Genomic DNA, 15325 nt, shown 5'->3' with positions numbered 1-15325 from the left:
ACTATTGTAAATTTTTAATAAGACTGTGCTTATAAACGGTTAATGACATATTTTACTTTATTTACCTTTAAATATGTTCGTAACGTTAAAAATCGTTGTTTTTTTTTTATAGTTTCCCTATAAATTTGCTATATTTTATAGATTTCCCTATAATTTTTTTTTTGAAAACTTAATGGGAACCCTGTAAAAGGTTATATTAAAATCATTTTCATTTCAATTCCTTTTTCACCATTTTTATTTTTACTTCATGAAAAGTTTATTTTTTTTCTTATTCTTACTTAAAGGTTTTTAAAAACAAAAGCTTCAACACAACAGGTCAGCAACCATCGAAAGTGTTCAGATCTCCGGCGGCTGCAAAGCAAGCGGAAGAGATAGCAACCAAAATAAAGAACAACAAAGCGACCAACGAAGATCTGTTCGAGCACGTCCAACTCAGCTACCTCAGCAACAACCCTGAGAACGGTCTTGCGTTGGGCGTGCAAATTTTAAAAAGTAAAAAGAAAAAATTGTTGACTTTTGATACTGTTAGCTTGCTAAGTATATTTTTGTACTATTAATATTAATCTTAAAGGTAGTCTTATTTTTTAGATAAACTTCTACTTAATTTAATCCATGTAGTAAGCATAAAAATCACTCGTGCTTGAGTAAAAAAAACGTCCCTTTTTACTCAACTTGCCTGCGTTTTACTTTCAACACAAAGCTCTCACTACTTTCGATTCACCGACAGTTACTTCCTCACAGGCAAGCTGTCCGACCCGTCGTGGAGCGTGGACGACTTCGTGGGCAAGAACAAGATCCTGTTGAACCCCCCGTCGGTGCTGCTCAACGACGAGAACAACAAGGAGCAGACGAACAAGATCCTCGCCACTTCCTACCTGATCGGCGCCCTCAAGGCCGCCGTGTGGGGCTATGACGTCATAGTGAAGCCGCTCCTCGAGTGCTCCAAGTGAGGAGTTTCGGATTTTGTACTTTTGTGTTTGGTTGTTAAGTTTACACTTTTCAATTTTTACATTCACCTCTCACTGCTGTTGTAAATATCTGGCTGGTTAAAAGATTTATTTAAAAAAAAACTTTTATTAAAAAATATTAATATTTTTTTTTAAATTTTAGTAGACTCTCAAAACTTATTGACTCGATTTGTTGCTTTTAACTTTTGATAAAATCTAACGATCTGCTTTATAACTGCTTAACCCATCACCGTTATTGTCAACAGCCAGTTGGCCCCGTCGCAGACGGAAGACTTTCCCGTTTCGAAGGAACACGTTTCCGAGCAAGTGAAGCTGATGGACAGGAGCGTTGAAGAGTTCAGAGCGGCAGCCAAGATGAAGGCGAGAGATGCCGACTCTTTGCAGTTCATGAAGGAGCCGATCTGTTTGGTGGGCGAGATGACTCCTTCCAATTTTCAGAACGTCAAGTCTTCCGTCACTGGTCTCAAAGTAACCGTTAGTTGTTTGTTTGTTTTTTTATAGAAAATTACTTAATACTTTTTTATTGAGTTATTTTCGCCAGGGATCGTACATATACCTGGAGGACGAAGTGACGGTCATGTCCACTGTGGAGGCCATGATGTGGATAAGATGCTGCCCGTACTCGCCGACGTGCACCGGACACCTGATGGCCAGCGTTTGATCGCGTTCGATTCCATGATGCTGTTTTAAAAGCCGTTGCAAATTTTATGACTGTCTATTTTCTTGACTTTTTTTTTAGTTTATTTATTTTTCACACTGTGGTTGTTTGCTTTTTGTAAACTGAATCTGATTTACTTGGTCGATTTTAAACTGCTTGTAAGAATTTTTACTGTGGTCTATGTTTTAAAACTGTGTTTTTTTTTTTTGCTGTTTTGTTCCAATACATTTAACTATTTTTAATTTTGTTGTTTTAAAAATACGTTTTAAAGCAATTCATTAAAAGAAATAACTTCTTTTTTGATTAAAATGATCTAAACTTTAGAAATAAAATAAATAAACAAAATTCACTACATCGTTTGTCTGTAAACTTTAGGAATAAATTTATAAACGATAAAGTGGAAAAACTTAAAGAAAACATTTTTATTTTGATAAATGAGCAACAAAGGTCGCAATCTCTTGCCACCGAAACCGGTCGCGAATAAAATATAAAAAAATTTGCATAAATCTATTTATAAATGAGCAACAGAAATAAAGAAAAATATGTACTATTTTAGAATTTGTGTGATAATTTTTCATCACTTTCAAAAGCCTTGTTTGATTCTTGATATGTTTCAATTGATGATCTGTTAAAAAATTTGTATATAAGAAATTTAAGCAATGCCAATTATCTAAGCTAGATTTTGTTTAGAAGTTTTAAACTTTTTCCAATATTTAGTAAAACATTTTAAAAAAAACTTTGACACATAAAATTATACCCAACAATAACTTTTAAAGTTTTGATAATCACAAAAAGTTCTAGAGGCATATTTAAGAATATTGTAATTATAAACCAAAACTGCGCGTATTGAATATATATATATACATAATTATATTAAAAAAGCAGTCTCACATTTCGTAAGCTTCTACGCAGTTGTCACTGCGTTTGCTGCAGGGCAGTTTCGTCAAATTGTCCCTGTAAAACTGCTCAGCCTCGTCAAGAGTCTGTACGAACTCAACTCCATTAGTTTCAGGGTACAGCAAAACCGTGAACCCGGCCAGTATTGAGAGAGAGCCGAACAAGGTCTGTTTAATTTTTTATTCAGTTGTTTTTAATTAAGAACTCTGAAATGTTTCGTTTTTTATCAATACACTGTGTTTTGATTTGTTAGCTTGTGTTGTAGTCCTTTAGTTTTTTTAGTAAAAGTCTAATAATGTAAGCTGATCAAAATAAACTTTGTAACAGAGATATAATTTTATTTTCATACTTATAAAGTTAAAACTTCTTAAAAAAAGGCTACTGTTGGTGATAGAATTTAATTTCTATTCAGTAGCTAATGTGTTTTACTGTTACAGGGTCATCTAAAGTTTAGAATCTAAGAAAAACTTAATAAAAATAATTTCTGATATGAAGTTTACATGTCCAACTAAAAGTTGTATTATACAAAGTTTTATTAAAACAAATACTAATTTTTTAATGTTAAAGCATGTGTGATAGTAAACTAAAATCGGCTTTAGTTTGTATTTTATAATAATTTATTTCAATAACAAACGAGATCAGCTAAAATTGTATTTGAAATCAGCATAGTATATCAACAGTTCATTCAAAACATAGAGGCCGTGACTCTTCTTATTACACAAACCACTGACTAATTCTGCCTGAGCTCTACAATCTTGATTACCATAAACTTACTTGAGTGAACCACGGAACGGTTTTGTTGTACTGAATGGCAAATGGAGAGATCATGCTTCCGACCCTTGCCATCATTGATCCCATTCCTATTGCTGTCGCTCTAAAATGATTTTGTTTACTTTGTCATAAAAGCTATGTTGGCTAATTTCTGCAGTCATTAATGCTTCTAGAAAATTATTTTGCAGTAGAAGCTGAGCCTAAACAGCATTAGTTTTATTAAAGCTACTCTAAAATTAAAGAACTTCTAAATAAAAAAATGTTGTACTCAAAATACCCAAAAATACTTTTTCAGAAACTTAAAAATAATATTACAAAGTAAAAATTCAAGCTTTAATTAAAAAACGTGTAATCAATTTTGAGCCGAGTTATGCTTGAGCAAAGTACATGGTTAGCTATAAACAAACATACAACAAAGTTGAAACATCTGTCAAAACTATAAGCTAACAAACCTGGCGCTTGAGGGGAAGCATTCCGAGGTCACCGCGTATATGAGCGCAAAAACCGCAGTCGCAAACAACTTTCCCGCGATCGCCAGAACTGTACTGGCCATGGCCGCGGCGGCGGGGATCTCGTTTCCGTCCCTCGTCAGCTCAGTGGAAAGCATGGAGGCGAGACAGAAGGCTCCGGCGGCCATGAAGAAGACGCAGAGGGTGGGCCTCCGTCCGAACCTTCCGGCGAAATAGACTAAAAAGTAGCCTGGAATTTCGACGATGGCGTTTAGGAAGTTGTTCATGTAGAAATCTCCTGTGTGTTTTTAAGATATTAAAAATAAATTGAATAAAATTGAGTTATTTGTATCTTATAATTTAATAAAAGGTTTATAATATTTAAATCTTAAAATACTATAAAGTTTTCTATTGTTAAAATACCATTAAATTTGTAAAAAATAAAATTTAATTCACCTGACAAGTTGCCACCGTTGAGAGAAAGTCCGTAAAATATCATGCAGGCAGTGAACCACACATACATGGTATTGATGCACATTAGCCGCATGAGGGGGCGTCGGAACAGATCGAAATAGTTTATATTTTCTTTTGTTGAATCCTTACTTTCTAACCTCTAAAGTGTTTAAACTTACTAATTAATTCGTTTTTTATTAAAGCTTTGTTAATACATTTGTGTGGAAAAAATACTAAATTTTAATAATTTTACAACTTAAGATTTATGTTTTAGGTTTACTATAAACATTTTAAGTCTTTCAAAGTAGTTTTAATTGTTATCATATAGTGCACTTTAAAATTTATATTAAACAATATGTACTTATAGAAAACTTTAGTTAATACGATACATATCATATTTGTAATAAACACACAACTTTTGCTTAACAGCCGTTTATTAAAACAACCAATCTAAAAATTTTGATATATAAATTTAAAGTATCTACTTTAATAAACAAAAGGAATTTCTTACTTTTTTTTCCAAATTACTGACAACTTCACTCCACAAGTCTTCGTTCAATTTTGTATTGTTGCTTTTTGCAAATCTTTGCACGACTTTCTTCGCGTCATCGTAGCGGTGTTTTGTTAAAAGCCATCTAAAACATAAACAGTTCGTTTATTTGTAAAGGTTCCGGTTCAATTTTTTATTATTTTACTAAATGACGTATCCTTAAAAAACAAATATTTTTAGAATTTATAAAACCGTTAAAAATTTCATTTCAAATTTATACTTGTGAGTGAGTATTTTTAGTTTGGTTGATGAAGATTAATACTTTTAAAAATTTATAATTAAAAACAGTAAAACTCTAGTATATAATTAAACTTGTCGTAAATTTGTTCAAGTATAGATTAAAAAAGGAAAATCAGGGTGGAGGTGGCCTATTCAATATAAAGTACAACATATATTTTTAACAACTTTATTCTATTGTTCAAAGGTGCATTTCTGTAAACAAGTCAAACTTAAACATTAAAAATGTTATAAACATTTAAATCCGTTGTTTACATAACGCTTAATACGCTTTGAAACTCAAAACTACAATACCGCATTGTTGATACTTGAATAAATATTTATTAAAGATCAATTATGCGGCTAAAATGCTAGCGTGGAAGCATTTACCAAAGTAAACACGTTAAAAAAAGTTTAAACTTTATTTAAATCAGAATCTTACTCAGGGCTTTCTGTGAGGAACAGCAGTATTATGAAGCAGGGTACGGACGGAAGCGAAATGACGATGCTGATCGTCCTCCACTCCCTCAGAGCTTTGCAAATCCATGGAAATATTGAGTGGGCGATGGCCGTGTTGATGTTTATGTACATCACTGCTTCCGTGCGCCACTTTGAATCGGCTATTTCGCTCACTGTGCAAAAATTTAGGCAACTGTATTTGAATTAAACCACAAATTTTCAAGCCCTAAATTTTTATTTAAAATATGTATAACCTTTAGCAAAAAACCTTTTCATTAATTATTACTCATTTATAAATGTCACCTTTTAAATATTTTTTTCAGAACTTGTACACAAAAATATTGGTGTTGAAAAAAATAGTTTTGGTTCAACGAAATCTGGTGCTGCTAACCATGTCTAAAGCACGCGGTACTTGGTACTACTCACCATATGTAAAGTAAGCGATGTATGAGCCGAGACTCCCGGCGGCCACGAAAATTCTCAACACGACGTAGCTTGCGTAGCTGGGCATGAATGACGTCACTAGACAAGACAAGAATTGAAACCCGCAAGCAATAAGCAGCGCCGTTTTTCTCCCATACCTTAGGCAGAATTGATTAGGTTAATCAAATAATGTAAAGGTGTTTTAGTGTTCTACTGTCTACTGTCTACAAAGTGGTCAAATAACATATATTTATTACTATGTGAAAAAGTCTGTAACTATTTGATATACTTTTTTATTTATAAACAGTTTACTAATCGCAAGATTTTAATGTTATATAAACACAGAACAAAAGCTTTTATTAAGCAAAAGCCAAATTACCAGTCTGAAATTGGTCCGAGTGCAAATGAACCGAAGAAAAATCCGACGAAAAAGAGTGTCGTTGACAGTGAGTTTAAAGACTCGTCATCACAAACTAAATTCCACTACAAATAGAATAAAATTCAGTTTATTTTGTACATTTTAATAACCTTAAAGTATTAAACTAACTATTTTTTAAATCACTTGATACATAAAATTTTTGCTATTCTCAGCATAGAAAAATTACAAGCACAATTGTAAAACATATGTTAAGAAATTCGGCAAACCTCGGATACGGGTGTTTCAGCGATAATGTCGGTGTCGTATCTGTAACCTTGGTCACATTTAATACTGTTGGTGACTTCCGTTTGCTGCGTAATACAATTTATGTCGTTTATGACGTTGCAATAGGTCAAATTGTATGCTATTCTTTCGCACTGACTATACTCCTGCAAAAATTAAATGGTTGCATTCTGGTTAAATAAATAAAAGTTTTGAAAACCATAAGAAGTATAATTCTTCATATACTTATTGCAGATTATTGGTTAAATATGTTTTTTTGACATAATTTTTTTAACATAAATTTTATGAAAAATTTAATAATTATTTTCTTTCTTTTAAACAAATGCAAAAGTTTGTTTTAGAGCGATAGATTTATACTTTTACATCAGATTTAAATTTATGTATATGTAAGTTTTTATAAGTTACTTATCAATAACTAGAATTAGGGAACAAATGTTTCTAAATATATATTATTAAGTAGATATATCTCAACGAACCTCATCATTTGCATTATACGGAATTGTATAGTTTTTAATTTCGGATTCAGATAAATTAAATGAAACATCTACTGGAGGTACTGAACATCTATATTTAGATTAAAGATATTATTAATTTTTTTTTCAATACATAGTAGAAAAGTTTAGATCAGTATTTATTACATTAATGATTTATTTAGAACGAGATTGTATAAATACAAAAACTTAAAGTTTTAAAAAACTAACTATAAATAATTAAAAAACGAAAGCTTAATTTGCATACTTAAAAAGTTTAGTTAAGCTTGTATACAAACATTTAAAAATATATCTTAGTTTAGTAAAGTTTTATTTGTCCTGGAAGAGACGTTAAAAGGTGTCCGTGGTATGCGATTCGATAACCGAAAGGTTTTTTCGTGCACCAGGTACTAGGACCAAATATTTTGAGCGTATTTTTTGTCGTTCAATAAACTATATGTAACTATAAAACTATATTATTTTTTTTAAACACAAAAGTAGGTTTATCTTTATAAAATAAGTTAAGTGTTTAGTACATCTTAAAATTTTCAGAAATTGTATAAAAGTTTTTAAAAAAACTACAATAACCATATTTACTATCAATTATTTTTGTTTACTTGAATTTGTCATAAAATATGATAAAATAACAATAAAATCATAAAATACCTGTGTTTAGGCTCTGCAGAAAAGTAAGTTGATGATAAGGACAGTTCTCCTAAAGCAAGAAGGCCGCCTAGAAATATTGTCACAACTTGATACTTGCTTATTCCGCCGATATCTTCTAAAACATCTCCTAGATCTTTCATTTTGTTTCAATTTTTATTTAAATTACCCTAAATTTATTAACAATCGTAGTTTAGAGTAAGAAAAGTTATCCGCTTTGCGTTAAAACGTTGTAACGAAATAATTAATTTTAAAACAAATTATTGAAATAGTTGATACTTTTATTTTTAACCTTTTAATCAAACAGAACGTTTTCAGATAAACAAGCTAGATTGTGCTGTTGAAAAAGATTGCGGTTATTGTATATAAACTTAAACAAAAATATGTTTTTCAATTTAAACCAAGTTTTTTTACCACTTTTAACTAACTTTCTTTAGAAACTTAATTTAGAAAATATAACTATAGTTTATTTATTAAGATTGTTTAACTACTAAAAGTCCTATACTTTGGTTTTACGCTAACCATAAACTCATTTAGTTTAATTAAACTAAATTAAATTTTCTAATTAACAGAAACGATATTAAAGCAACACAAATGTGCAAATTTAAAAACGCAAAAAAAATGTTGTAAACTTCTCAAGGTATTTTGTACAAAACAATAGTATATTAGCTTTGTGATTTTGATCAGTTTTACAAAAACTAAACAAAGAAAACTTTTTTAGCGGTTTAATTTAAATTTGTAATTTAAAATACCGTATTTAATGCTAGTAAAAATATAATAGTTTAGTTTAAGCAAATAGAAGCATTGTTTTTGAGACAAAAGAAATGTTGACTTAAAAATTCCAACTTAGTTTTTAAGTAGGTGAGTGTAAAATATCGTTTGAAATAACCTAATTTTATAGCTTTAAAACAAAGTTAACAATTCACGCTAAAGTTAATAAAGGCATTTAAAAAAAGGCTTGAAAAATTAGATTTTGAATTTAAAAAAATTAGATTGAGCAATATTTTTCAAGTAATACAAATAACTGTATAACAACTATTGTAAATTTTGTTATATTCAAAGATTTTTTTCTACAGCAAAATTACTCGAAATTTAGTAATTAAAACTATTTATGTATGAACACAACTAAAAAGTTATACTAAAACATCATACTTATTTTTCTTACTAGACAAAACACTTCAACCAAAAAGGTACTTTGTATAAATTTTAACACTTTTATACCAATTAAATCCATAGTTATATGTTTTATAGATTTTCTGTAGTGATTTTTTTCCGCCCTTGTTTTTGTCAATTTTAGCTAAATTTTTATAAACTTTTTTTTTTTATGATTTGTTCAATTTAAAATCTCTATTTTTTTAAACAAATCAAAATGTGGCAGAATTGTTGAGAATTATTTTTTACCATGAATAATTCTAAAATTACTAATGGTTATAATATAAACAATTATGAAATTCTGAATAAACTTGTTTAACAAATCATATAACATTTAAATAAACCTCACATGGTTAAATACAATATTTAAAGGTTTTTCAAAACAATAAAGAACACATTTCTCATTTAAAAATTAATGATACAAACTATAAACTTTTATAACTCGCTTAGTTTTAACTTTATTTCAATAAATCTTCAATTACTAAGTATGTTTTAAACTATTAGGCTATGTCATTTAGTATTTTTCTTTCATGTTAAATAATATTCAAATAAACTAACTAGAGCTTAAAAAAGATACTAAATAAGGTTTAAATAATAAAAATATTTGTGTGTATAAGCCTTATCATCACAAAAAATGTGTAAAATAATATAATACATAACTTTGCGTAATAATAAAAAAGGTCTAAAATGTTTTATATTTCTAACAACACTATCTAATTTTATTAGTCTTAATAAAAAGACCTATTTTTCGAAAACTTATTAATTAACCTTTATTATGTGAAAATACACATAGTAAAACAAATTAAGTTTGTTGTTTTTATACAATGTAAAATATTCAAACTAAAAACACAAATTAAATACAAAGAATTACTTTTTTTTTGTACAAAAATATTTAAAAGTTTAATTAGACTTATATTATAATAAATGAAGAGACTTTTATTCGTTTAATTTTACTTCGAATTTTTTGTATAGGTTAATATCTTTTTACCTTTGTAATTTTAGTTTTTTTAATCGGTTTAATTTTTTGCGTTTTAATTTTTTTTTTCATTATCAAATTTATTACAATGTTAAAAAAATCAAGAATGAAATGTATCAATAAAAACCATTATATTTCCTTACATATTAGTATATATAAAAATCTTAACTAACAACTAATTCTTTCATAATCCTTTTTAATTGTAATAAGTTTGTTGAACGAAAACGAAAATGCTCAAAAACATTTAGTCTAAGGACCTAGGTTTATGAAAAGACATCTCGGTCGTCGAATCATACACAACTGCAAAGTCAATAAAATGACTTTTTTTTTAATAATAGTAAAACAAAATTACATGATATCTTTCAGATCTGTTGTTAAAAAATTATGACAGCGATCATAAAGTTATTTTCATAAGTATTTAGATAAAAAGTTATTTTGTGAGTTTGAAAATGAGTTTAGTAGGCATCTTTTTTGAAAACTCGTAAACTAATTTTGAATATTACTCTTATACTTAAAAAATAATTTTGAAGTAATATGGATTAAAAAATTAAATAAGCTTTTAAGAAGTCTTATTTTTAATATTTCGATGGATTGTTTTTTAGAGGAAAAGTATTGTTCACTGAACACAAAAAAAAACTATTCTTTTAAGCAGTAATTGGCCAAGAATAGCCGTAGTTTTAATAATTTATACAATTTTAAGAGCTAGTTTTATTTCGAAAACTAAATTTTAAATTTACAAAGCAAAATTTTTCTTTTTGAATTTTAAAGAAAACTTTACGTTTATAGAACTTTGAAAAATGATAAAAATTTTATAATAGTGCAGTTAAAGCGGTGTAACAATAGATTAAATTAAAAAATAAATTTTCAAAACTTTAGGCTGAAAAGAAATTATAAATATTTTTCAAAAACAAAGTTTGGTATTTTATACGAAATTCACTCCTATAAAAGACTTTGATTTTGAAAATTAAAATAAGAAACTAAAAGTCTTTATTGGTGGATTATCTGATAATGATGCAAAATTTACCTTTAAAACAGGGTTAAGCGTTTTTTGTAACTTTAAAAACTTTTATAGTTGGCTTTTATTTTAAAATACTTTTTTTTTTGCTTTAGAACCAAGAGTTTTATTTATTAAAATATCTGAGGTTAATGAAAACTTTTCTAAACCTTAAGTCCTTAACTGTTTTGAAATTTAGTTTTTGACTTTTAAAATAGAAGTTACAAATTTAAGAACTAAATCGCAAACGTACATACGTTGAAAAAATATCTCATTTTTTTACAGTTTTTGAACAGATTTATCTCATTTTTTTTTAACTCTAACCCAATTAAGCAAAAATTTTAGGTTTAAACTCATTCTTACCCAAACAAACAAATAAAAAAAAAAACTTTATTAATAAAATCTAGTGGTGTACGAATCGATAACCGAAAAGTTTTTCCGTACACCAGGACCAGGTCCTTAGAGTCTAAGGCTTAGACCAAACATTTTGAGCGCATTTATATCGTTTAATAAATAATATGTAAAGATAGAGAGAAGCCAAATATTTGCCAATCATAAGCGCCTAGACTAGAGTTTGCAGCTGATAGCCATAAAGTTTAAAGAAAAAATACCCTAAACAGGCACATCAAGAAAAGCTAATGGCAAAGAATAGCAATTTGCTATTTATCCAAATTATTTGGGAGTTTTTCAAGTTACAGAGAGGAAACCATCAAAAGAAAGCTATATAATTTAAAAAATTGTACAAACAGTAATGGACCACTTGTAAAGGCTCACAAACAATCATATTTTTTTCTTGTAGGTATAAAAATAACAAAGCTTTGATTAAATATAGTTTTTTAACTTGCACCTTATTGGGGTATGTTTAATTTTTTATTGGATCAGTATGCACATTTTAAAGTTTTCTGGTAGTCATGTTGCTTCCTTTCTTTTCACTCCCCTACACTTATTTTTGTTTTTTTTCTGTGTTGTATGAAAAAATCTAGATTTGTTTTTCTTTATTAAATAAACCTGTATGTACTTTATTTTATAACAAAGTTGACTTGATAATAAATCAATAAATCATAACTTCTTAATATAACATTAATTTACTATTACAGTGTAACCACTACTCGGGGCAGTCAGGCTAACCTAATCTAATTTGAACTTTTTAAAGAAATTTTGAAAAATTTGGACTAGTTTTATTTTTTGCTTAGAAACTAAAGTTTTTTTTTTGTTAGAATTTAAATCAGTTTAAGTCAACTCAATTTCGACTTTGTTATTGTTGATTTAGAAACTTCTTATTCAATTTTGTTAAATTTAGCTATGTCATATACTCATTATTTATGATAACTTGTGCTAATTTGAAGTTTTTTTTTAATTCACTTTAACTCAGGGTAGTTTGAATTTTGTAAAAAACTGATACTTGATAGAAAAATGTTAGTAAAATGCAGGCTAGTTTGGATATTTTCCTCAAATCACAGGCTAAATGTTTGATTTTTTTCAAATCCATTTGTTTTTCTTAAACATTGTGTTTTTTTATTAAGTTTTATTTATTAAAGTTTTTTAAGGTATAAAGGCTGGATTAATAGTAATTTTTTTGGGCATGTTAAGGTTAATTATGAAACTTTTTTTGTAAACTTGAGTTAGATTAAGAGCAGATTAGGAGCATAGGAGGTTTCCAACATTTTTTTATCAAAAGTTAACATTGGTTCTTATTTAAAAGCTTAAGAATATATGCTAGTATGATACTTTTCATAAAACAAAAAAATTGAGATAAAACCAGTTTTGTAAAAAAATTCCAAAACCATCATATGAGAATAAAATTTTCAAGGCTGGTTTTCTAAGAATTTTGAAAAATTCACTAAAAATCTATTTCCTTTATTTTTTAAGCTATCAATCGCAATTATTTTAAGAAAGCGTTGATTGCATTATAAGAATTAATCCTATTGTAACGATTTAAAAGAGCTTAACAATTCTAAAATTTATGACTAAAAGAACGAAAAAAATCAATATTTTTCTAAGAAGACTAAATTTACTCAAAATTTTTAACATTCCTACAATAGAATTGTTTATTATTAGTTTAAGATTAACCTGAGGAACTTAGAACAAATTACTACAAACCTGAATTTAAAAAAAATATGTTTTGCATTTTTAACTCAAAAACTACAAAGCAACTGTTAGCTAAGTTGAAGATCTTTGAATTAAGATCAAAATGTAAAAAAAAATTCTTACCCTCATCCCTATGCCCTTAATATAACTCAGACTAGTTTTGATCACTCGGTGATTTTTTCCAACAAGTGGTAGTTATTATAATCTAAAAGTATGTGATATATTGTAAAACTCGGTTAGAAATTAAAATGGGATGAAGGTAGTCTTCCTCTTTTAGTTTTAAAGACCGGACAGGATTGAATTTTAGATAAACAAAAATAAAAAATGGTTAGAACCATCAAAAAAATCAGTCTCAGTCTTAAACAAACGCCTTGAAGAGAACTTTTGTTTATTAAAAAACAAACATTTTCAATTCTTATTGAAATAGAATGTATTTGAATTCTACTTGAATAAGAATTGAAAATGTTTGTTTTTTAATAAACAAAAGGTCTCTTCAAAGCGTTTGTATAAGACTGAGACTGATTTTTTTGGTGGTTCTAACCATTTTTTATTTTTGTAAAACTTGATTAGGATTTTTTTTTTGAGAGATGAATAGTTTGGTCTGATCTTGTATTAAAAAAAGTCAGTCTGGTCTTGTTAAAAAAGGTTCTGGATCCTAGGTGTATTTGGTGGATAACTGCTTACAATTAAATGTAATTTTATTTGTATTGATTTAGTTTGAAACATTAAATATTTTTGAAGAGGCAGGAACACATACATTTTGAAAATTTAATATACTTAAGCCATTTAAATAAAAAATTTATAAATAGATAGTTTCTAAAGTAGTTACTCAGTGTTACAGCTATTCGATCTAACTCAGGCAAACTTAAAACATTAGGAAATCTCACTATAGCTCAAACAGAAAAGTTATTAAGTCCATAATCTTGGGGGGTCAAAATTGTTTTTTACAGTATTTTTATTTTAGTTTTTAAATCCTTTTTACAGTTTAAAAATTTGAATTAATTTTTTAGATACTAGAGATACTACTTGCTAAAGTAAATAGGTTTTGTTTTTCAATTGTATTTTACTCTCTAAGTTGTCATTTAGTTTTTGCTGCTTAACACACAGGGTTGCCACTCGGTCAGGAAAAGTCAGGAAAAAATGGGGGCTTTTGAAAAAAAGTCAGGAAATTTGATAAAATTTTAAAACAGTCAGATTTTGTCAGTTTAAATTTACAAATTCTTTGTTTTCTAAAGCCTTCAAATGGTAAAAATTAATTAAAAGTCCTTTAAAGTCAGAAAAAATTCCAAGATTTTCCTAAAAATTAAAAAAATATTTAATTTTATTTCCAATGCCTTCAACTGGTATAAATTAGTAAAATATATTTGCAAAACTGCAAAAATTTCTATTAACATATGAACAAGTACCCTACTTGAACAAGCAGATTTTGTAAGCTTTTAGTATTGATGATCTGTAGCAAGGACACTTTCATAGTGAAACTGTGATATATACACAAAAGTTTATCTAGCATAATTTTAGAATCAAAGTGTTTTTTGTTTAAGTAAATAATTGAGTTCATTATAACTAAGCAGTTAGTTTAGTATTTTATGTAACAAGTTAATGTGTATACTTTAACTCTTTATAATTTTTCAAAGTTGTTTTAATTTTTAAAATAAGTTATAAGAGAGGTATATGCCAAGATTAAGTTTACTTATTGTTTTTATTTTTGTAGAGTAACTTAAGTTTTTAAAGTAAATAAGAGTATATTTATTTGTTACAAATTTTATGCTAAATGATAAGAGGAAATATTTTGTAAATGAAAGTAAAAACAAATGAGTGCCAAAAGAAAAGAAATAAAGCCCACAAGTTGTAGCTTGATTTAAAGAAAAGAATCTTTTCAACAAGTGTAGGGGCAGCAGATGAGAACAATTTAAATAAAATGAGGCAAATGATTTTAACTGCCAAGAAAATGAAGCGGAATGCAGTTCAGATGAAGGAAACCATATCTTCATTACATGAAGAGGTTTAAGTGCTAATAAAAAAGCAGAGAAAATAAATTTCAGTACATACATTAAAAAAACAATATTTGATTAAGTTCTTTATTGTTTTAATGTTTTAACTGTTAAAAAGTTTGTTTTCGTTTTAAGGTTTGAGTTGTGAAAGTTCCTTATTGATTTAAGGTTTTAATTGTAAAAGTTCCTAATTTGTTGTTTCTTTTATTTAGATACATTTATGCTAGGAAATTCTAAAAAATTGTGTTCTTTATTGTTTTAAGGTTTCAACTGTAAAAATTTGTTATTGTTTTAAGATTTTAGTTATGAAGTTCGTTATTAATTCAAGGTTTTAATTGTAAAAGTTCCTTATATGTTGTTTGTTTAACTAGATACATTTATGCTAGGAACTGCTAAAAAATTGTGTCTTTTTTCAGACAAGCTGTGGTTATAAGGTAATAATACAAGTATTTTGCTGATAGAGCTGTTTATTACAAACATCAATCA

The 15325-nt window shown here is 27.8% G+C and overlaps 2 protein-coding genes across 2 annotated transcripts in view; one reads left to right on the top strand and one right to left on the bottom strand.

The window, feature by feature from the left end:
- The window catches only part of LOC145834280 (WD repeat-containing protein 17-like), a 28998-nt gene extending 27199 nt beyond the window's left edge, over window positions 1-1799 (top strand). The window contains exons 24-27 of the mRNA XM_082941671.1: window positions 316-492; window positions 742-946; window positions 1214-1442; window positions 1510-1799. Of these exons, the coding sequence (XP_082797797.1) occupies window positions 316-492; window positions 742-946; window positions 1214-1442; window positions 1510-1629 (731 nt within the window). The 3' untranslated portion in view covers window positions 1630-1799. The remainder of the gene's footprint in view (window positions 1-315; window positions 493-741; window positions 947-1213; window positions 1443-1509) is intronic.
- Window positions 1800-2178: 379 nt separating this feature from the next.
- On the bottom strand, window positions 2179-7781 carry LOC145833295 (organic cation/carnitine transporter 2-like). Its single transcript, XM_082940479.1, has 12 exons — window positions 7642-7781; window positions 6982-7069; window positions 6490-6651; window positions 6224-6327; window positions 5848-6002; window positions 5405-5594; window positions 4708-4831; window positions 4200-4356; window positions 3747-4041; window positions 3298-3397; window positions 2518-2690; window positions 2179-2251 (listed from the first exon to the last, which is right to left on the bottom strand). Exons 1-12 carry the CDS (start codon window positions 7779-7781, stop codon window positions 2179-2181), a joined length of 1761 nt encoding a protein of 586 aa, XP_082796605.1.
- Window positions 7782-15325: the final 7544 nt, after the last annotated feature.

The sequence above is a fragment of the Thalia democratica genome, chromosome 4 (genome assembly GCF_965202585.1).
Source record: "Thalia democratica chromosome 4, ktThaDemo2.hap1.1, whole genome shotgun sequence".
NCBI classification, from domain to species: domain Eukaryota; kingdom Metazoa; phylum Chordata; class Thaliacea; order Salpida; family Salpidae; genus Thalia; species Thalia democratica.
This window is presented reverse-complemented; position numbering and strand designations above follow the sequence as displayed.